Raw genomic sequence first — 24,368 nt, 5'->3', positions numbered from 1 at the left:
TTTAAATGCCGCCCAATACACATTCGAGACGGATCATCTAGTGGTTTGAGATGCAGGCCTACAAGGTAAGTGTAAGGTACACTAAAAAAAGTATTTAGGCTTAAATGTAAGATTTATGTGTTTGAATTGCATATCAAATTTCCATTCACTTGGATTAAAAACACATTCTTAATAAAGTAATAACATCATGTATATTTGTGAGTCATATAATTAAACCGGTAAGAAACAGGTACGATTTCTGCACTGTAAAAAAGTAATGGCGTAGTTTATTAATAACTATTTGCATCTGCTGCATCTAATTTTTGTATTTGCTGACATTTCCGTCAGTGGCGGAAAGTGACTTGCACTTTTAATGGTCCTTCTGCGAGTTCTCGCGCATGCGCGCAGAATCTGATTTTACAAAATACAACATGATCTGAGGGACAAGTTTACAGTTTATGTCAAGTTTAGGTTTACAAGAAATGTTTGGTGCTTCTACATCAGTGTTATTCATCATTTCCCTCTGATTTTAGGCATAACTTATGGGTAGGTTTAAATTTAGGAGCATTGTTACTCACTCAATGTTTCCTATCCTGCCTGCACTGCTTGAATCAAGAGTGCATTGGCAAAAGAAACAGTAATTCACCTGTGATGTAAGCTTGTGGTCTGAATTGAATGTGATGGGATAAAAAAAGCTAAATAATGCTAAGAAACCATGGGCCCTATTTTAACGATCTGAACGCATGGACTGAAGCGCATTTTTGCCACTTTTGCTAGGTGTGTTTTGGGTGTAACGTGCAATAAACCAATCAGAGTCTCATCTCCCATTCCCTTTAAAAGTTGGGCTTGCACAATGCGGATTCGCTATTTACATGGTGGAATTTGCAAATGGAAAGACTGAACGCTTCTCCAGAGAGGAATCCTTTTATTTTTAATATTTAAAAATGTTTGTGTGCTGCTGCGCATTCCTGTGTGTGTAATAAGCAAAGTGTACGCACGTTGTGTACCCGCCTATAGATGCAAAAAAATACTGTGCTATTGACTTTAGACTAGGTTTTTGTCAACGCTATCTCACGACAAATTCATACATATTTTACGAGGTGGCTAATTCGTACGAATTTGTACAAACTCACTCATACGAATTTGTGCATTTTGTCTAAACCCCAGTGACGGGTAGGTTTAGGGGCGGGGTTTGAGGTAGGTAATTCGTACGAATTTGGCAACTCGTCAAATACTTACGATTTTGCAAAAAATAGTACGAATTCGTACTAGTGAGGTCGTACAAATTCGTACGAATTAGCCACCTCGTAAAATATGTACGAATTGTTGTGAGATCGGGTTGGGTTTTGTTGATCAATGGCGCAGTAGTTTTCAGTTACCTCAAAAAGCAACACGCCAACAGTGCACCTGAACACACCCCTTTTTCAGACCAGCATGGCCATGGGCGAACATATGGGAATGAGTGCATTTGCTATTTAAACAATGTGGCGCTGGACATGCACTGCTTGAATCAAAAGTGCCATGGCAAAAGTAATTCACCTGTGATTTGAGCTTGGGGTCTAAATTGAATGTGATGGGATAAAAAAATTTAAAAATAATAATGGTAAGAAGCAATGTCTTTCTATTAGGCCTAATTTGTTCTTGTGGACTGCCTGCAAAAACAAACCTAGACAAATACAGTGGGACAGGTAGCCCAATTCACAAACAAATTATTCTATGAACTGTTTTTTTCATCAGTATAGTCTGGTTTATGAAAAAATGCTTAGTTGGGTCTTCTTATGAACCATTCTGACGAATGAAGATAAATAATAATGATAATACAAATAATTATTTAAACTTTACTGTTTTCAATTTAAGAGAGGGTAGGCCTATTTCATATTAATTATGATTAATACTTTTAAGTATTCTGCCGATGTCTTCGTTTAGTGCCTTTAATTGTATATCTGCATTACATGTATTTGCTCTAATTTGTTGGTTTAACATTTTCTCTTTCGATTGATTTATATAAATAGACAAAAAGGTGTGATTGTGTGATTTAGATTCCATACATGTTTGCAGTAAACACCAGACTTGCTATATGAATGCAATATATATCCAGAACTATTAGAATGAATTGCATCCCTTAATCCACCCTGTGGTTTCCGTTACTCTCAGAATTCCCAGCATGGATTGTGGTGTCTGTAATAGTAATCCAGTTAGAATAAATAGCCCTTAAACATGGTGTTGTTCTTGGCAGGTGAGCCATCTGTACAGCTGCAGTGAATACAGGGTTTCTCTGCTTTATCACACCATCTCTCCACTCCTTCATTCTGCCAACTCAACACAGCTCTCCCGCACTGTCTCTTTCTCTCTCACTGTCTTTCTATCCATCTGGTGCCTTCTCAGTCTGTCTGTTGCTGCCTCTCTTGCTGTCTCCCTCCCCACATGTCCTTCACATGTTCCTCTAACTGTCTCTTGGTTTTCTCACTCTTTCTTTCTTTCTTTCTTTTTTTCTGCCAAGGCGCTGTCATTTCTCAAACTCCCACATCCTTCTGCTGCCCACATTTCTACCCAGCATCATGAGTAAAGGTTTATGTGTAGATAACCCTTCCTCTCCTCTACTGGAATCCAATGCTGGTGCAATTAATCATGTATAAGTAGGTGCCAATACTACTGAATGCAATTTTTATGGTGCAGTGACCACATAATACGCAGAGGTGGATTGGCTTTCTTGGGTCCTGGGGTATTATGGCCGTCCAGTGGTTTAGATGATATGCTTAAAGGCCAACCAGAAAAAAGGAGCGTAAATACTGTGTTAATGGTTTCACATTGTTGGGATCACAGCTGTTTTCATCTGTATATTACTATATATCGCGTTAAACTCCCACGGCGTCCATGCAAGTGTATCCTTGAGGGAGAGCAGTTGAAACTGGGATAAGATTCTAAAATGCTTAACAAGCAAATGGACACTCAGCTATTTGTGGGCCTAGAAGTGTCCAAAAATATTTAGAACAATATAAATTAATAAGAAATATTAAGAATGCAAAATGAAAAAAATAACAATAATTTTAGGAATAACTTTATACCATTTCAATTGATTGCACCAATTGACCATAGAAAACCCATGTATATCCAAGGTATAGTTCTTCCCAAAATGAAAATTCTGTTCTTATTTACTTTTTAACCTAATGTCATTTATAACTTTATAGCTTTAGGTAAAAAAAAAGAAAAAAGAAAGTGAATGGCACCCAGTTCCAAAAGAAAAATAGCACCATATCATGGTCATACGGAGCACTTTTGTAATAAAGACTCATTATTTTTTAGATTAGATTAGATTCAACTTTATTGTCATTACACAAGTACAAGTACAAGGCAACGAAATGCAGTTTAGGTCTAACCAGAAGTGCAATAGCAGCAAGTGCAGGATATACAATGGATGCGTAAGTGCAGGACATGGATATGTACTGAATATGTATAAATATGTATAAATAGAGAGACGTTATTACTATAAACAGAACTGAATTTACAGGTGAATATGTACAGTGAATAAATATACAGATGGCTATTACTATAAACAGAATTTACAGGTGAATATGTACTATGAATACAATATACAGATGGCTATTACTATAAACAGAATTTTACAGATAGAGGTATACAATAATATGCTAGGCTAATATGAGGAATAGCAGTGGATTAGGGTAGTGCAATAAATTATGGACAGAGCTATCCGGAAAAAAAAGTGTAAAGTGCAGTGGAAAGTGGTTGCATATTACAGTTAGAAGTACAGTGCAAAATGCAAATGTAAACATTGGTACTATAAATACAGTCGGCAGTGCAAATGAGCATAATCCAGTTAAGATATGGCAGTGCAAGATGCATATGTAAACAGTTGTTACTGTGATAAACAGTCGGTAGTGCAAATAACAAAGTGAAGGAAGATGTGAGGTAGGAGAGTTATCAGTATATGAGGGAAGTGGATCAACGGGGGTTTGAGTTCAATAAAGAGACAGCTCTGGGGAAAAAACTGTTCTTTAGTCTGCTGGTCCTGGTCCGGTGGATCCTGAAACGCCTGCCGGAGGGCAGGAGAGAAAACAGTCTGTGGGCTGGGTGCGAGGAGTCCTTGAGGATGCTGTGAGCTCGATGCAGACAGCGTTTCCTCTGGATGTGTTCGATGGCAGGCAGTGGAGTCCCTGTGATGCGCTGGGCAGTTTTCACCACCCGCTGCAGTGCCTTGCGCTCCGCAACAGAGCAGCTCCCATACCACACTGCCACACAGTTGGTCAGGATGCTTTCTATTGCGCAGCGAAGTTCACCAGGATAGCCGAGGAGAAGTTCACCAGGATAGCCGAGGAGAGCTGATTCTTCCTCAGTGTCCTCAGGAAGAAGAGGCGCTGGTGAGCCTTCTTGACCAGGCTGGAGGTGTTGGTCGTCCACGACATGTCCGCCGAGATGTGGATCCCCAGGAACTTGAAACTGGAGACACGTTCAACAGCCATTCCATTGATGTGGATGGTGTCGTGTGTGCCTCTTGACTCTGTTGTAACACTGTCGATGGTGGTATTGATATGATCCAATACAGAGGAAGTGAATGAGTCAATGTCCGTGTGAGCGCCACTGGTGGCTTGAGAAGCAAACATACTCCAGTCTGTGTTTAGAAACCTTTCCTGGAGTGTGGAGTCTGCCCCCACAGGCCACACCTTGATGGTCTTTACTGATGGCTTCACACGGTTGATGAGGGGTGAATATTTGGGTGATAGAAACAAAGAGAGGTGGTCTGACTGTCCCAGGTGGGGGAGGGGTGTCGCAACGTAAGCTCCCGCCATGTTTGTGTAAACATGGTCTAAGGTTTTGTTTCCTCTGGTGTGGCAGGAAACATGCTGGTGAAACTTGGGTAGCACTGACTTTAGGTTTGAATGATTAAAGTCACCAGCAACAATAAACGCAGCTTCCGGGTGATCAGTCTGTTGTTTACTGATGGCTGCGTGAAGTTCTTTCATAGCAAGCTTGGCATCAGCATCCGGGGGAATATAGGCTGCAGTGATAATAGTGGAGGTGAACTCCCGCGGTAGATAAAACGGTCTACATTTAACCATGAGAAACTCCAGGTTAGCTGAACAATGACTCCCAACAATAGCAGAGTTTGTGCACCAAGCTTTGTTAATATAAATGCACAATCCACCCCCTCTGCTCTTCCCGGAGCCATCTAGTGTTCTATCCGCCCGGAGTGTGTGGAGTCCCGCTAGCTCAATAGCGGTGTCCGGTATTCCGCTGTTTAACCAGGTTTCAGTGAAGATTAGGACGTTACAGTTCAAAAGTTTCTTACTGTGTGTAATGCTGAGTCGAATCTCCTCCATTTTGTTCACTAGCGATCGTACATTGGCAAGGAAAATGCTGGGTAAAGAGAGCCGGTAAGGAGTTAGCCTTAGCTTAGCTCTTAGACCTCCACGCTTACCCCGCCTTTGTTTACGATCACAGCGCCGCCTTCTAGCACTTCCGCCCGGCCGGGCAGAGCGCATCGCCTCGGGCGTCCTAGCGATCTCAGGAAGGAGTCGAAGATTGTCCATAAAACTGTCGGAAATTCGCAAACCAATATCCAAAAGCTCACAACGGGTGTACGATGTAAAAGCACAACTGTTCTGTACGAACAGACCCGAGATGAACAAGAAAAATACCGCAAAATCGCAGAATCTGGAGAGACGCTGAGCCTCGCGATCTACTCGCGTCGCCATCTTGGTCTTTTCCATACCCCGTACATTCCGTTGTATGGAAAAGAGTGACCAGGAATTCTTCATAAATTCACCCTTTTTGTTTCACTAAAGTCATACGGGTTGGGAATGACATGAGGTTAAGTAATAATGACAACATTAATTTATATTCCTTGTAATTACTACAATATTCTATTAAAACCCCCCAATTAAGCTATTTTAAAGGTTCCTAATTTTGTTTTGGAGGTCTCCTACAAAAAGTTCACATACTGTACATCCAAGGTCAAAAAACACTTTAATTTTCTCATAATATACATTGTAGCATCACCTCTTTTCTCACAGTGTCTGAAATGGTTCGATAAACGACTGAGCCTCTCTAAACCCCTCCTTTCTACTCTGCTCTGATTGGTCAGATGACCCAGCCTGTTGTGATTGGTCTACCGCTTACAGCATTTGTCAGAAATGAAACGGCCATTACCATATCTTAATTTCAGCTCCGGAGGCTTCTTCAGCACTATATACACACAGTAATAAAGAACAAGAATGATGGCGTCAGTTTTACCGTATCAATGCAAGCCCGAGTCCTCATCCTTTGGAAGTGCCTGCAAAGTGGCACAGTGTCTTCTTGGCATGTTGACAACATTAACCAAACTCTTCCAGGCCTTAGCTACAGTGTTTAAGGGTGGGTGAAAGTAGACGTTGTTTGTGATCAGCCAATGCAGACCATAGACAGGCATTATAGAAATTTGTTACAAACGAATGTAGGTTTGTGCAGGAAGCAAGACTGGAATTACTGATGAATCGTTTCAGGCAGTTCAAAATCGCTTCTTTTGGGAGACAATAACTTTGGTCTTTGGAACATTGCAGACCTTTTATATTCACAAACAGCTAAATTACACACTACATGAAAGGTAATATCCAAAAAAGCATAATGGGGCACTATAAGAGCCATTGTAAAATGGTGGAAAAAGTTTTCTAGGCCTATACTTCAATGTCAGTAATATTATCAAAGGGCAGTTGTTTTCTTTTTTTTCTGAGAATAGTTTAAATGAAAATTATTCAATTGTGACATTTTGAATAGCTTTCTTTTAACTTTTCTTTCTAATGGTGCAGTCTACATGATTTGTCACCAAACCTTTACACAATTTCAGCTCCATAATCCTTTTTTCCAGTGGTTAATTAGAATTTCTAATTTCTCCTCCACCGATTCCATTTCTCAATGAATGTAAAATAGTTTGAACCAGAAGAGTTTGCAGAGTTTGAATGAAGACTAATGGGCAGAGCATATTGAATCATGCAGAGTAATGGCTCCGGTTTAACATTCAAGAAAGTCTGCTTTGTGTTGAATTGGAAAGGTGGACTTTAGGAACTAGGCGGCCCAGGAGAATGTAACAGTATAGCTACACAGCTGCTGCAGTCAGCACAGGTTCTGTGTTGGCTCCAGCCGAATGCCACAAAGCGAGAGCCTCACTTTAGGGGACAAGAAAAAAAAAAAGACTTCTATGATGGAAGTGGAGGAACCTTTTTCACCCAACAGTAATGTTTTAAGTGTGTAAAATTTCAATCCCACAGTTGGGCTCTTAAAAAAAGAAAAGGAAAAAAACAGCCATGTCTGAACATATATGTATGTGCTGAGAGATTGGTTTTTGAATTTACAGAGACAACATTTAGACTGTAAGAGAGCTCAGATTTTCTTGTTAATAAATCAGTTTGTATCATGTTGCTGGCAGAACGCTTATTCTGCAAATCAACTTGTAACAGGTTTACAGAGATTCTGTTTTCACCTAAACAGTCAGAATAGTGTAAAAAGATCCTCTATAAAACTGTTGCTTTTGCATTTGTGACCGCAAAGACCTGAGAAAAAGCAAAACAGATTTTCACAAGCTGAAACAGCTTGAAATATTCAGTATTTTGTGTATTATTTAATGAATATCCCAAGTTGCGAGGTACTTTGAAACTGCTTAGGTAGTTTTGCGGATTCCTCTATGCTGAAAACATCGGTCTTACCCGATATTTTATAGAGAAACTGAGAAAATATATTAGACACTTTTAAATATATTAAAACTGTGTAGAACACACATAAGCGTTTTGGCACTGGCTCCTTCATAGTTACACACAACAAATACTTACTTAGAAATCAAGACTGTAGAAGTTCTCTGCCTTGTGGAAACTGTCTGTTTATCCCAAGGCCAAAGACACATGGCACAACAGAGTTTTTTATTGGACGCAGCAGGTGAGCGGCAGAGGGCCAGCCCACCCACACTGTAAGAGACACCCCCTGTTTGGAGGAAGAGGGGAGCCGTGTAACCCAAGAGCAACGGGGCATGCAGGGGTTTTTCAGGGCTATGCATGCCAAGTGCAGGGTCTCAATCTGGCAAATTCTGCTTGAGTTGGGAGCTGGCAGCAGGATCAAAGCAGCCCCCTTGGACCTTTATACTAAATGTTGTTGATACCATGTCAGGAGAAAGAATATGCTGATATCTAGATTACACAAACAAGTTAGGGTGGCTTCATGGTAGATCAGACTGTGAGAATAAATAAACCTACAATGAAAATGGTTCGGGGTGCTGCCTTAGAATAACAATTTTGCCCATTAGTAAACTGTAATGTGGAGTCTACTTGCATGCAAGCAACACTCCCCACTTACAATGACATGCCCAAAAAACTGTGTGTGTGGTTCAGGTATACCCTATGGGGACAAAATGTCCCCACTAAGATGACAATATCCAAAATCTGTCCTTGTGGGGACATTTTTTAGTCCCCATGAGAAAAATAAAATATAAATTATGTTTTTTGAAAATCTAAAAATGCAGAATGTTTTCTTTGATGGGTAGATTTAGGTTTAGGTTCAGGGTTAGGGGATATAACATACAATTTATACAGTATAAAAGTCATTATGTCTATGGAATGTCCCTAGCCTGACAAGCCAGACCCACATCAAGATGTTGGGTCTGGAAACTCATTGACAGGGCTCAATCCGAAGGGCGAGATAAACGGTTGTCTTTCAAATTCCCTTTGCATGCAATTGGATAGCACCATGGGCGCCAACCAACCAGAGCAAAGAATAAGGTGAAGCCGAGCTAACGTTAGTTGATAGACTTTCGCCGTATCCGGTCGGCAAAACTTCGAACATATCTTCTTTTCTTAAGAATGACTTCAGTGCCATTCTTTGTTCTTTTCTCAAAGAAAAGCTTAACTCCAAGTCTTCCAGAGTCGCGGCCAAAGCCGATTCAAAAGACAGCTGTTTGTCAGCTTCTTTGTTTACGAGTAGCACGCAGAACCTCCGAAACTCTGCTGTGACGTGCCGTCATTATGTTAAGCCCGCCCACCGACTCTACACACGCTGTGATTGGCCTGAGCAGAGTTTGTTTTTTCCAGCTCTCAGGTCTACAGAGAGTTGCTAAACTACACTCGCGGCAAAATACATTTTCTGCCGCTAGGGTGCGTCTAGATTTCTAGGCCAGAATGTCCCCATAAAACATGAAAAATCAACATGTGTGTACACCCTAGAGGGGAATGCATATCACAGTGTTGCTAGCAGTACACTCAATAACATCTTAAAATACCCTCTTCTAAATACCCTTTCTTTAAAATTAAATTAAATTTTAATTCAGTCAATTGCTGCATCCTAGTTCCTATACCTAATTATACCTCATATGGCTACTTAAATATTTAAAAGTACACAATATACCATTCAAAAGTATGGGATCAGTATGATGGTTTTTAAAATATATTTTTTTACAAATTCTGCAAGGATGCATTAAATTGATTAAAAGTGACAGTAAAGATACAGTATTTATGTTACCAAATATATATTTTGAATAAATGCTGTTATTTTGTAAATACTTTCTATTTATCAAAGAATCCTGAAAATGTATAAGGTTTCCACAAAAATATTAAGCATGCAGCACACCTGTTTTCAACATTGATAATACTATATTTTCTTGAGCACCAAATCAGGATCACTGAAGACTAGAGTATGATGCTGTAAATTCAGCTTTGCCATTACAGAAATAAATTACATATTAAAATATATTAAAGGTCCCATTTTTCCTGTTTTTTTGAAGCTTTGATTGTGTTTGCAGTGTGCAATATAACATGTGTTCATGTTTCGCGTGTAAAAAAACTGTATTTTTCACACAATTTACTTATCTGTATACCGCTGTTTTCACTGTCCTAAAAACGGCTTGAGGATTTCCCTGTTCTATTAAGTCCCTCCTTCAGAAATACGTAACGAGTTCTGATTGTGCCAGCGGTTCCCGTGTTGTGATTCGACAGCAGCTTAGCGCACGTTGCCTGGAAAGGTCACGCCTCTTACCATAATGGGGAGATGCATGTGCTCAAAGTACAGCGTCCCTGAAGGCCAAACAAAGGTGATTTGACTCCGGGATGAAAATAACAGCGTCTCGATGACATGGTGACAAACACACTCTACGAACGCAACACTTCCTCTTCTCCACGTGGGAGAGCAATAAGACCACGCCCCCTTTTTTGCGTATTCTTGTGGGCGTAGGTTAGTCAACAAACTGTTCTATTGACGTCATTAAAGCAGGATGTACAGGGATGTAGTCCAAACCGGCCGTTCGCTGTAGGCTTTGAAAGGGAACTTCTGTTAAATAAAATATCTCGCTTGGCATTGAACTTTGAGCTTTATAATTTTACAGGTATTATTTATGCTCTAACAGCAACATTACAGAGTCGCGGCCAAAGCCGATTCAAAAGACCGCTGTTTGTCAGCTTCTTTGTTTACGAGTAGCACGCAGAACCTCCGAAACTCTGCTGTGACGTGCCGTCATTATGTTAAGCCCGCCCACCGACTCTACACACGCTGTGATTGGCCTGACCAGAGTTTGTTTTTTCCAGCTCTCAGGTCTACAGAGAGTTGCTAAACTACACTCGCGGCAAAATACATTTTCTGCCGCTAGGGTGCGTCTAGATTTCTAGGCTAGAATGTCCCCATAAAACATGAAAAATCAACATGTGTGTACACCCTAGAGGGGAATGCATATCATATCAAGGCCAAACAAAGATTTGACTCCGGGATGAAAATAACAGCGTCTCGATGACATGGTGACAAACACACTCTACGAACGCAACACTTCCTCTTCTCCACGTGGGAGAGCAATAAGACCACACCCCCTTTTTTGCGTATTCTTGTGGGCGGAGGTTAGTCAACAAACTGTTCTATTGACGTCATTAAAGCAGGATGTACAAGGATGTAGTCCAAACCGGCCGTTCGCTGTAGGCTTTGAAAGGGAACTTCTGTTAAATAAAATATCTCGCTTGGCATTGAACTTTGAGCTTTATAATTTTACAGGTATTATTTATGCTCTAACAGCAACATTACAGAGTCGCGGCCAAAGCCGATTCAAAAGACCGCTGTTTGTCAGCTTCTTTGTTTACGAGTAGCACGCAGAACCTCCGAAACTCTGCTGTGACGTGCCGTCATTATGTTAAGCCCGCCCACCGACTCTACACACGCTGTGATTGGCCTGACCAGAGTTTGTTTTTTCCAGCTCTCAGGTCTACAGAGAGTTGCTAAACTACACTCGCGGCAAAATACATTTTCTGCCGCTAGGGTGCGTCTAGATTTCTAGGCTAGAATGTCCCCATAAAACATGAAAAATCAACATGTGTGTACACCCTAGAGGGGAATGCATATCATATCAAGGCCAAACAAAGATTTGACTCCGGGATGAAAATAACAGCGTCTCGATGACATGGTGACAAACACACTCTACGAACGCAACACTTCCTCTTCTCCACGTGGGAGAGCAATAAGACCACACCCCCTTTTTTGCGTATTCTTGTGGGCGGAGGTTAGTCAACAAACTGTTCTATTGACGTCATTAAAGCAGGATGTACAAGGATGTAGTCCAAACCGGCCGTTCGCTGTAGGCTTTGAAAGGGAACTTCTGTTAAATAAAATATCTCGCTTGGCATTGAACTTTGAGCTTTATAATTTTACAGGTATTATTTATGCTCTAACAGCAACATTACACACTAACTAAAGTTTGAAAAATGGGATCATCAAGAACAGGACCTTTAAAATGAAAAACTGTTATTCCAATTGTGATAATTTTTCACTACTGTTTTACTGCATTTTTAATCAAGGAAAAAGTATAAGAGACTTCTTTCAAAAACATGAAAAATATTACAGACTCCACTCCAAACTGGTGTATTATGATTTAGGGAGAATGCAAATTGGCATGAAGGAGGAATATACTAAGCAATTGTCAAGTATATTATTTAAGTACATGTATTTTGTGAAGTAGGCTACTCTCCATTAATCCACACAAAAGTATTATGTACCTGAGAATGATATAGAATCATCACTAAGGCTAAATCATGTGATATAGAACATGATTATCATTTGAAAATGCTAAAGCTTTTCTGTACACTTCTCATCTAGTTTCTTTTTTTAAGTGGACCACAAGAACGCTGAGATTACCCCCCTCAGCCTACGGTTCCTCAGGAAGGCTCCTAATGTAAAGCCCCTATCTTCACTGGAAGATGTGTAGAGATAGAGAGACAGACACAGAGGAGGGCATGATGCCATCAAACGTTGACGCCACACGGTCCAGAGTTGTCAAAACTATCAGGCTTCCATATCTCAAAAACTGAAATGGAAAATAAAGAAAGGATAGAAAAGAGAGGATACACATTGTTTGTAGGTTAAACTAACTCAGTTTACGGGATAGTGATACATTCCCAAAAATATTGCATAATGTTGCTAAGCCTACGCATTTACTTGCCTAAACAGAACTGACAGGGAAAAGAAGACTTATGAACATCTTGATTAAAATGTAGAAAGTAAAGGGAGAAAACATATACTGAAAATGTTGTTCTCCTGAGCTCATATAAGAATTGTTCCTTGCCTCTGAACCCTCAGGCACATGTGTCCTGCTCACGCGTTTAGTTTTACACTTTGAGTTGGTTCTGTCTGAGAGTCCTTTTCATCGCTAGTTTTCTTTAAAATTCAAAATATTTTATGAACACCGCAGAAACAGTTCAAAGCACCTTTGTGGGAGCCTGTATTGCCTAAATACACAGATGTAGCAGGCATCACTTCAATCCAACCACCGTATGAACTACATTATTAATTTACATTAAAGGAAGGGAGAGAGAGAAACTAATCTTTTTTTTACCACTCTTTCATTTGATCCTCAGCCACCTCTGAGTTTACATCAAACTTTCATGTTTTGAATTTAAAAATATGATTATATATATATATATATATATATATATATATATATATATATATATATATATATATATATATATATATATATATATATATATATATATATATATATATATATATATATATATATATATATATATATATATATATATATATAGGGTTAATCATGACTATTTACATTCACAAGAAAGCAAATCACAATGTTTTTCTAGTAGCACAAAAATGACCAAATATTGTAATATAAAGAACCGGAAAGAGAGTATAAAGTATAAAGGTTAGTAATATGCATGTACTGATTCTACAATATACTCTGTAATTGAACAATTTCACACTATTGAACAAAACAGGATTATACAACTTTTTATTTTGGTTATAAATGAATCAAATATGTTCCAAAGTGTTTTATTAAAAAAAAGATTATTCAGCTTTTCAGTGCAGTGTTGGGGACGCTTCTTTGAAACTTGTGTGCCAAGCTACAAGATACTCCATTTAAATTAGTTAAACCACTAGTTAAGTTAAGCTACTTCTTAAATAATTACATAGACTATATATTTTCTTGGCTCGTAATCATAGGAGAAAATTTAAAGTAATTTAAAAAAACGGTGAAAAACCGCTGAAGAACCACTGAAGCACCGAAATTTGGTGCTATATATAGCACTTAAAGTGGTTCCCCTATGATTACGAGCCAAAGAACCACTTTTAGTGCTATATAGCACCATTTTTTTTAGAGTGTATAATTTATTATTACTATCAGAGTACATAATATTGATCTGGCACAAATTTTTGAACAGATAAGTTTAATAGTAGAAGGATTTTTAATCTTTTTGATTCATTTAACCTAAAAGTTCAGCTTTGTATAATAAGTGACACTAAATGCAACTAATAAAACTATAAACACCATATTTATATAACAGAGTCAAAAACATAATGACAATAACAGGCACTTCTGTGCAAGAATGAATGAGTTTGTGTATCATTTATAAACAGGTTTATCTATGAACTCAAATAAATCGGACTTCTCAACCTTACTTTGAGAGAGAGAGAGAGAGAGAGAGAGAGAGAGAGAGAGAGAGAGAGCAGACAGTTTAAAAAGCTCAGCTGCTTAAATGCTACTGTAAAAAATGTTTGCTGCATTTATCACAACTTAAAATTACACATTAGAATAAGAAATAATGTGTTGTTTCAACTTTAAAAAAGTATGTGTTCATGCTTGACATAAAATACTAGGTTTAGACAGATATTTAAGTTCTCAACAAATTTTAAGTTGTTATAACTAATTGCAGCAACATTTTTTACAGTGCTGTAAATCTAGATGCTCAATAGATATTGTGACGGTCACACTTTACAAGAAGGTTCAAGTTGTTAACATCAGTTAATGTATTAGGTATAGAACTAAGAATGAACAACTTAAAGGTGCAGTGTGTAATATTTATAAGGATCTATTGACATAAATGCAATATAATATACATAACTATGTTTTTAGTGATGTATAAAGACCTTACATAATGAACCGTTATGTTTTTATTACGTTGTGTTTGTATTTATTGCAGTGAAGTCACCATTTTGCGCTGCCATGTTTCTACAGTAGCCCTAAACGTACAAACTGCTCTACAGAGCACTAGCTACTCTCTGCTGTCTCATCTTTGTCCTTTGTCGGCCACCGTAGCTTCTCTATTTGCTTCAAAAGAGAGGGGTGAGTGGTGGGCGTTTGCAATTTTACACAGTGCACCTTTAACTGAATTGTAATATTCTAGATGAATGTTACTTTATAAATATACTATTGTTAATTTGTTTAATTCATAATGTTCGTTCATAATACAGTAGGCATTAGGTAATGTTAATTTAATATACGAACTAAAAATTATAGTAAGCAAGCATTAATAGATGCTGTAAAAATGCTATTGTTAGTTCATGATGCCCAATGTTAACAAACTGAACCTTACTGTAAAGTGTTATCTTTGGGAAAAAAAAGATTCTTCTCATCTCATAAGCAATGCCTCTACAGAGAAGGGTAATGGTCGTGTTTTTTTGATGGGGTCTTTATTTGCACCCTCCACACAGTCCACGTGTCCCAATGACCTGCAGCATTTGTGTGGTGGTTTAGCTTGTACCAGCACGTCTGCCATATTCACTGAGGGAGGAATGTCTTGCTTTGACATGATGTCAACAACTACACTTTTTGGTTTGACAGACATATCAGAAAACCTGCTTTCTGGCATGTTTTTAACCATGTTGACACCTGGGCTTGTGCTGTAAGGCTGAATCGAATTGAAAATGTCCCAGTTCTCAGACACTCTTAGAGAGATGCTGTCTGTCAGCGTGTCTGTGCTGCAGTCCAGAGTCTTGGATTTAAGCATGTGGTAACGGTGAGGGAGATCACAGTCAGTCAAAGGTGGGCCGCTTTTAGACACAGGCATGTACGTGGGCATGATTGGGTCTGACAGCGGGAAAAAATACGGAGAGGGAGCGGAGGGCACCACAGCCTGGAGGAGGAGAGCAGGCAACTCTTCCATCTCTCTTTGCCTCAGCTCTCTTTCCAGCATCACAGTCTCCAGCTCTTTATCAGCAAACGCTCTCCTCTTCCTCATTCGAACACTAACTGGGGGTTGATGGAGTCTCTTTGGCCAGTCCTCCAGCACAGGGGGCTTGTAGCCTACAGTATGACAAGATCAAAACGTTTGTCACATTTAAATGTATACATTTTAGAAGAATAGACTCTTCTAAAAAAAAAAAAAACGTATAAATTGAGATACTTTTAATTCAAGTATCCAAGTAGAGACTACTTCTAATCTAGATTATACGCTACTGTTCAAATTTTCATTTAAAAATTTAACCCAACAGTTGGGTTTGTCCATTTTGACCCATTTTTTTTAAAGAAGTCTCTAATGCCCAGGGGAAAATATACATTTATTTGATAAAAATACAGTGAAAAAGGCAATACATGTGAAATATTATTACAATTTAAAGTTTCAATTTTAATAGATTTTAAGATACACTAAGTTGGGATGTTTTAACCCAGTGATTGGGTAGTTTTAAGCAAACATTTAACCCAACCGCTGGGTTAAAACAACCCATTCACTGGGATAAAACAACCCAATTGTTGGGTTTGTCCATATTCAACCCAACTTGGGTTGTTTTTAACCCAGCATTTTTTAAAGTGTACAATGTATTCCTGTGATGGCAAAGCTGAATTTTCTTCAGTATCACATGATCCTTCAGAAATCAGATTTGGTGCACACAAACATATTTTCTTTTTATTATCAATGTTGAAAACAGTTGTGCTGCTTAATATTTTTTGGGAAACAGTGATACAAAATGTTCAGGATGTTTTTGATGAATAGAAAGAAACAGCATTCATTTTAAATATAAATCTTTTGTGACTTTACTTTTTACTTTTTATTTTAAAAGAAAAAGCAGATCCTTTGATTTCAACAACAAATGGAAAGCATGGAAAGTGTTATGTCATACCTTTCAAATATTGACAAGCCTATATTATACAACCTTAACTATGTATGGTTATATAGTTAGTTTAATGTTTTGTTTGTTTCTAGGAATGTTTTTTATGGTCTGTGCTGGCCATGACCATACCATGACCATATCAAAACAGATCTGCCGACTTTTTTTTGTTGTTGCCCTGACATGACCCATATTTGAGCACGACTGTCATAAAGTGCCTTTGCATGCATTGTGTAATTACTATGAAATTAAGTGTACAAATCATTTTCACCTAATTCCATAGAAATTAAAAATACCTTTCATAGACTCCATATGGAACTCATAAAAGTTTAACTTCTTTAAACATTCTAACTGATCAAACACACATTAAGTGTATTCAAATTTATGATAACAATAAAATCAGTTTGACCTTAATGTTGACAGCGAGAAACACATCAGGGAAAATCAAACTCCAAAGCAGTTATATGAGCCATTTTTTTTTTGTAATTCCTCTCTATATTTGCATAATTTTAATTACCTTACATAAACATAAACAGATTTATTCCCAACAGAGTGTTCTTCTGTAGCATAACGGGTGAACTAATCCAGTTTCTCCCGATGTCGCCTTTCAGGGTGCAATTGTGTTAATGAGATGTGCGTTAATTAAGGCTTACCCTCTAGAATACTCTTTGCCAGGAGACTAGGTGCCCTCGTGTAGCGCTGGTACGCTGTGCGTCTGAGAACAGAGGTCATTTTTTTACCTTTTTTGCCCTGTCAAAGAGAATGCACAACTCAGCATTAATTCACGGGATAGATAAAAGATACTAACGCTAGAAAAGACTCCAGTGGATGGTTTGTTTTTCCAAAAAGAGTGTCCTTTTTCTTAGCAATATCTATTGGATGTCTCACACAACTTTTAAATAATTGCATATCAATAACTACTCCAATGCAATTCATTTATTTTGCTTTCCCTAAATAATTTAGTGATAAATTGATAAAGATGTTTATCACTGTCAGAAAAAAAGGTAAAATATACATTTTTGATAAAAGTATGTTTTGAAATTCACTGTAATGCATTTTTGCATTTGTAGAAATATGTTTCTACAAGATCAGAATTATCATTCAAGGTACCTTTTAGTACCATCTTTGAAGTGTTTTAGAGTGCTTTGTAAATACCATACTGTATGAATATATTAGCATTCTGTATAATTTTATATTTAAGTACCATCTTACAAACATCTGATACCAGTACTGTACTGTAAGTCAGGTCTATGTAACAGACGTCTTTTTTTTTCTTTTGCAGAAACATGATTCTGCCTTAATACATAAACATGTTTCTAATACATTTTAATATATAATTTTGGTAACACTTTATTATGGGGAATACATGTTCACTATTAACTATGGCTTTTGCCTCAATAAACTCCCAATTTACTTCTTTATAAAAGGTCGTTTTTGTAGCGTTTAAGTTTCGGGTTTTGGGTAGAATTAAGGAATGTAGCCTAGAATAAGGTCATGCAGAATAAGGCATTAGTATGTGCTTTATAAGTACAAATAAACAGCCAATACACTAGTAATATGCATGCTACTATGCAACTTAATAGCTAGAATGGATCCCTAAAATAAAGTGTTACCTTAATTTTATATATAACACTATAGGCTACATAATTCTAATACAGTTCATGTCTGCTAGGAAAGTACACAGCTGCTCAAAAGATTCAACAAAACACTGTCACTTTGCAAATAACAACATTTTAGTTCCACTGGAGCACTCAGAAAGCTTTAAACTGCCCTGCTTAGTGAACCAACCTCTGTGGCCTGCTGTCTCCGGAGGGCGACTTGCGCTGCCATCACTCTCTGTCTCTCCACGACCAGGAGACAGTTCGCACATTGACAGTCACGCCAGCGACACAGGCGCTTGTGGCCCTTGAGGCGCGACACGACGCCGTGATTCCTGCAGCGAGCGCACTTCGGGCTGCGGCTGAGCCTGCGCGGCGCTGGAGCTTCATTCGTCCTCATCCCCTCCCGTCCGTCAACGCTCTCCCCGTCAATGTCTTCAGCCCATTCCGCGTTGAGGGGATCTAGGTGGGTCACATCTACCTGTGAGTCTCGATCCGCTTTGGTGGACATTTATAAGCCGTTCTCATGAACCGACGCTGCTCATCATATGCAAACGTGATATTTTCCAATTACGCAAGCAAAGAAAAGCCTTAGTGGAAACTGCAGGCAAGAGTTTTGAAATTGTAAGCCATTCAGCTGTGCTAGTGAATCTGGCTGTTTGCTGGAAGGCGCCTCTCACCTGGCTTGCCAGTGGATATATAGCTACTGTCGGAATGAAGCAGTGATTGATCTCATAGTTACCAAGTTTCAGACACTTCTCAATATTTAACTTTCCTCGTTGTGAGTTATTGACAACGTCACGCGGTTAATGATGATGCAACGCAAACTCCTCCTATCTGCTCCTGTTACTTTGGGATGTTACCTTTATTAACACAAGACAAAGGTTTGTAACCCACTTCATGAATATTTTTTTTTTCCAGATAGGGGAACTTCTTGGATGATTTGAAAGAGAAAATGTTTTAACATCAGTACTATGGTTTTAAAGGAGCAACTACAATAACGTAACCCTCTATGTGGTATGCATTATGTTCTAACCATGAAATGTTTTTTTCTTCTTTCAAATAAGTTTTTATCACATGAAATCGCTTCAATCATACAAACCAAAAAACGATAAAAAAAAAAAAAAAAAAAAAAAAAAAAATATATATATATATATATATATATATATATATATATATATATATATATATATATATATATATATATATATATATATATATATATATATATATATATATATATATATATATATATATATATATATATATATATATATATATATATATATATATATATATATATATGGCAACTCTGTACCACAATGGAAAATGGTCCAAAAAAGTTGTTCTATAAGATTATGATTTTCTTTTCTGTTTGAATGCTTATTTCTTTTAGAAATTGCTAGATTTATATACTTGGGAATCATGGAAACCAAAAATAAGTATAATTTAATCCCTCCTAATCGTTCCTCACCCTGGTCACATGGAAGAGCTAACTTTTTCCTATTGCCTTTTCCGTAAAATATTGCTGTATTTATTTTTTGAAAAGAAATACTTTTGCTACTTATACATAAACACAACTATACTACCATAAACACTTTAAATAAATAAATAAATAAATAAATAGCTGCAATCATATTGTTGATGCTATCTATAAAAATCCCAATGGGGAAATACATTATTGCAATTCCACTGTTACAGCATTGCCATATGGCAACATACCTTCCATAGTGGTACAGCGTTGCCATATGGCAACATTGATATTTTCTCAATTTACAGTAAAACTAAGTTAGACACAGTTGATTTGTGGATAAAAATATCTAATTTACTTATCAAAGAAAAAAATCCCCCTTGAGAAGAGATTAATAGAGCAATTTCTGGAGCACTTCAACAGGTGTCTTCCGTGTGAGGGTGACAGTGGGAAAGAGAGTTTTGGAGGGACATTCAAATGTCATTTTACTTAATAACAGCACATTTTTTAATTCCCATAGTGCAATTTATTTATTTATTTTTTTCTCTGAATAACAAGGAAATGTGTAGAAATTAATTGTTGCCATATGGCAATACTGTACCATACAGGGTTACATTTTAAATATTTTTTTGGATAATTTTTAAAGTGGTGAAAAGTTCCCTATTGGTATTGTTCCCTAGTCAAACTTTTTATACCCCATTCATAAAGGGTGCTAAAATCAGGATAATTCCATTTTGCAATTCATAATTTCACATTACATTTTTATCACTTCAAATTAATAACAAAACAAAAAAATGTTTTCATTACCATCAGGACAATATATGTTTTAAAGATTAAATATTTATTTACCGCTAGCTACCATGTAAAGAGTAAAAAGTGTCCCTAAATGAAGAATCATTCATTTATATTTAACCCACACATAGTCATGTCACACTGAATATTTGTACATATATTTTTACAGTACATTGTGAATAATGTTGCTGCAGCCTCATTCTATACAGTAAATATTTTGTTCCAGCTGTTAAAGTACAAGCCCAATATGCTAGATTATATTTAGAATTATAATTAATTGAACATTATTTAATATTATTCTATTTAATGTTGGTGTCATGGTTAATGGTAATATTAATTATGCGCAAAAAGCGCATATTAATTATTGAATTAAATAACACTTAGCCCCACTCCACAATTGAGTGTTTTTGTCCTCCCTCGAGCAATGCTTTTAAAAATCCACTAAAATGCACTGCATTCAAATGTAGGACCCTTAACATTTACTCAACCTGGAATATCAACAGTATAATGTGCAGCAGTTTGCAAAAACTTAAATCCTGTATTCAATGTTAGATCAATCCAGTCTGATAATATTTTTGTAGTTGCAATGTTTTTTTCAATGTTCGTCAAGGCAGTAGTGAATAAAGTTATTTTCCTTTCATTCTTTACAGCATATGACTCTTCAATATTTAATCAATTATATATAAGCAATATTTTATTATTTTATTACAGTCAACAAATGTAAACGCCTAGTTTAGGGTTTTAAAGACATGTTATGTGCACTCACTTCATCACTACTGTATGTGGTTTTTGCTGCTAGTGGACAGTGAGATTGACCTCTGCGACGCCCCCATGTGGACGCTCTTTGTATCATCAGGACCTGCTGGGCATTAAATATTGTAACCTTGAGTGCCCCCCTCTGCTATATACAAGTAATCACACTCAGAATAAAATATGTATTGACTTGCATATTGTTAGTCTTCACATTAATGAAATTAAAGAGGTTGTTTCTGTATATACCATTCATATTTAGGTATTATTATGATATTCACTGTGATAATAGTGATCTTTAAATCAGCATTTCATAATGAGGGATGCTGAAACTAATAATAACCACACAGACTTTAAATGCTATTATTAATATTAATATTCCCTGGCTCACTATATAATGTTGCACCTATATAGACCATTTTCTGCTCTATTGACAACATAAGAGCAAATTAATTGTAGCTTTTATGTCTCGATTAAAATCAATGTGTCAGATAACAGTGACAAGATGATGCCTTATTCTCTTAAAAGATGGCATTAATATTTCATAATTGTACATGCACATCACTTTGTTGCATATGCTTTTGGATTGGTGTGTGCACTAGCTCCTTGGGAGTTTCTTTTCTAATATTTTCCCTAGGTATTATCTTTCCAAACTGTCAGTTCAATTGTCATCTCATAATTTAAATTACACGCAACATCATTCTGAAATTGAGTTATCTTCACGGAAACACCTGCATCTTGCTTGCCAACACGCACTGAGAAGATTTCAGCTCTCTAAAATTGAAAGCTGAGGTTTATTTGCTGCTTTTAAAAGAAAGTTAAATCAAGGTGATGTTTTAGCATAAAAGTATTACAAAGTAATACTAAGCTCACTTACTTATCTGACAACTTTGAATTTAATTACTAATGAAAATAATCTCGTTGAAAAAAAAAAAAAAAAAAAATTTAAAGTTAAACAATAAATCATAAATTAAATAAACATGAAAAAATAATTTGTTCAGCTAAGGAGCGACGGCTTGTGGTACCATCACAGAGAGGCAAAAAATCCCTTTCCAGAACATTTTCATTCAAAGTTCCCAGCTGGTGGAACGATCTTCCCACTGCCATCCGAAACACTGATTCGTTGACAACATTCAAAAGTCAACTAAAAACTCATCTCTTCCGTGAGCACTAAACCTCTTTAAAAAAAAAATCCTCTTTCTTCCTTTTTCCCTCCCTGTGCTACACTGAGAAATGTACACGGACTCAGTATTTCAGGCACTTGTTGCGCTCACCCCAGATAGGGGATTTCATCTTTATTTTTCTTTTAATTTCCTTTTAATTTCCTTTTAATTCATATTATAACTATTATACTATATATATATATATATATATATATATATATATTTTATTCACTTATAACTATTTTAACTTCATTTCTGTGTAAAGCACTTTGAATTGCCACTGTGTATGAAATGTGCTATACAAATAAACTTGCCTTGCCTTGCCTCACTCGACTCTTCATGACCAATCGCTTATTGTACCCCCAAGTTGTAAGTCGCTTTGGATAAAAGCATCTGCTAAATGCATAAATGTAAATGTAAATTTGTTGAATTTACTTAAAAAAGCTGCGTCAAGTCAGTCCTTCCAGAAAACGTCCGGTTACGTATGTAACCCTCGTTCCCTGAGGAGGGAACGGAGACGTACGTTAGTGACTAACGAATGGGGGTTTCGCTTAGAAGCCAATCATCTTCATCGTATTCAACAGCGCCCAATGGCAGTGCCAATGCCATGGGCATGCGGAATTTGCATGCGTAACTCCGCCCCACCTCGTGGGTATATAAGGAAGTACGCTGCGAACATCGCATTATGTTACTGCTGCAGGAGCCAAGACTGAACTCCTCGCGTTCCAGGCAGCACAGCTGACGTGGCTAAGGAAACGTACGTCTCCGTTCCCTCCTCAGGGAACGAGGGTTACATACGTAACCGGACGTTCCCTTTCGTTCAGTCACTACGACGTACGTTAGTGACTAACGAATGGGGGAACCTGTAGAACAGCGCCACTCAGCTGTCATCCAGTGCCCTGCGTAAGTGTGAGATCCCGCCACTTAAGGCCCTAGGACTCCCACTTATCACAGGATTACCAAGGTACACTGGGAAGCATATCCCAGTGAGGGAATGCCAAGATGCCTACCGTAGGGAGGACTTAGAGAATACACATATGACCCGCTGAGGGTTGCATATGGAAGATCTCTAGGGTACCAGCCGAAGGTGGATTTTTAACCCTAGGGGTGGCAGGGACTTGCCAAGGGAAAGACACCTGCTCACTGAGGAGGCTTACGGTGGGAATACTCGTGTGGGGGTCGCCAGAGGGGAACCATGCACACGGAGCACCTGGCCGGACATGAGGGTCTGGGCTCGAAAGGGCAGACTGAACTGATGTCGGCGTCGACAGTGCTGGAGGAGCTCAGGGCTCTCGGGGAGCTCACCTGAGGAAAATATCGCACGTATCCAGTCATGGGAGTGGAATGGCGAGCAAGCGAAGACACCTGAGCGTGGTCCATTACCGGCCCCTCGGGGGGGCGAGTACAAAGTCGGACACTGGCTCCACTCGGAGATTGTAGAATCTGGCGAATGTGTTGGGTGTCGCCCAGCCTGCAGCTCTGCAGATGTCTGTTAGCGAGGCGCCATGCGCTAGAGCCCAAGAGGAGGCCACACTCCGGGTGGAGTGTGCCCTCACACCAAGGGGACATGGTCGACCTTGCTGCTGGTAAGCCAAAACAATGGTGTCCACCACCCAGTGAGACAACCTCTGCTTTGAGAGAGCACTTCCCTTCCGCTCTCCACCATAACAGACAAAGAGCTGGTCTGAGGTCCTGAAACACTGCGTCATGTCTACGTAGGCGCGGAGAGCGCGTACTGGACAGAGCAATGCCAAGGCTGGGTCTGCCTCCTCCAAAGGCAGCGCTTGCAGGTTCACCACCTGATCTCGGAACGGAGTGGTAGGAACCTTGGGCACATATCCGGGCCGGGGTCTCAGGATCACGTGAGAGTTAGCCGGCCCGAACTCAAGGCACGCTTCGTCAACCGAAAATGCTTGCAGGTCCCCGACCCTCTTAAGCGAGGCCAATGCGGTCAGCAGAGCCGTCTTCATAGACAAGAACTTAATCTCGGCCGACCGCAAAGGCTCAAAGGGAGGCCTCTGCAGAGCACTTAAGACTACTGAGAGGTCCCAAGAGGGAACGAGAGGAGAGCGAGGAGGATTCAGTCTCCTCGCTCCCCTCAGGAACCTGATGACCAGGTCGTGCTGACTTACCTTTTTGTCTCCCAGGAGATCGTGGTAGGCAGATATTGCGGCCACGTACACTTTCAGGGTGGAGGGAGACAGCCTTCGCTCCACCCCCTCCTGGAGAAACGATAGCACGGACCCGATCGGGCATTTCCAGGGGTCT

General features: G+C 38.5%; 1 protein-coding gene across 1 annotated transcript; it reads right to left on the bottom strand.

Annotated features, from left to right (window-relative positions):
- Positions 1-13,214: 13,214 nt before the first annotated feature.
- On the bottom strand, positions 13,215-18,724 carry dmrt2b (doublesex and mab-3 related transcription factor 2b). Its single transcript, XM_079841615.1, has 3 exons — positions 18,115-18,724; positions 16,980-17,076; positions 13,215-15,523 (listed from the first exon to the last, which is right to left on the bottom strand). Exons 1-3 carry the CDS (start codon positions 18,433-18,435, stop codon positions 14,850-14,852), a joined length of 1,092 nt encoding a protein of 363 aa, XP_079697741.1. The 5' UTR covers positions 18,436-18,724; the 3' UTR covers positions 13,215-14,849.
- Positions 18,725-24,368: the final 5,644 nt, after the last annotated feature.

This window comes from Gobio gobio (assembly GCF_949357685.1).
Source record: "Gobio gobio genome assembly, chromosome: 17".
NCBI lineage: Eukaryota > Metazoa > Chordata > Actinopteri > Cypriniformes > Gobionidae > Gobio > Gobio gobio.
Note: the sequence above shows the minus strand (reverse complement) of the source record. Positions and strands in the feature narration are given on the sequence as shown.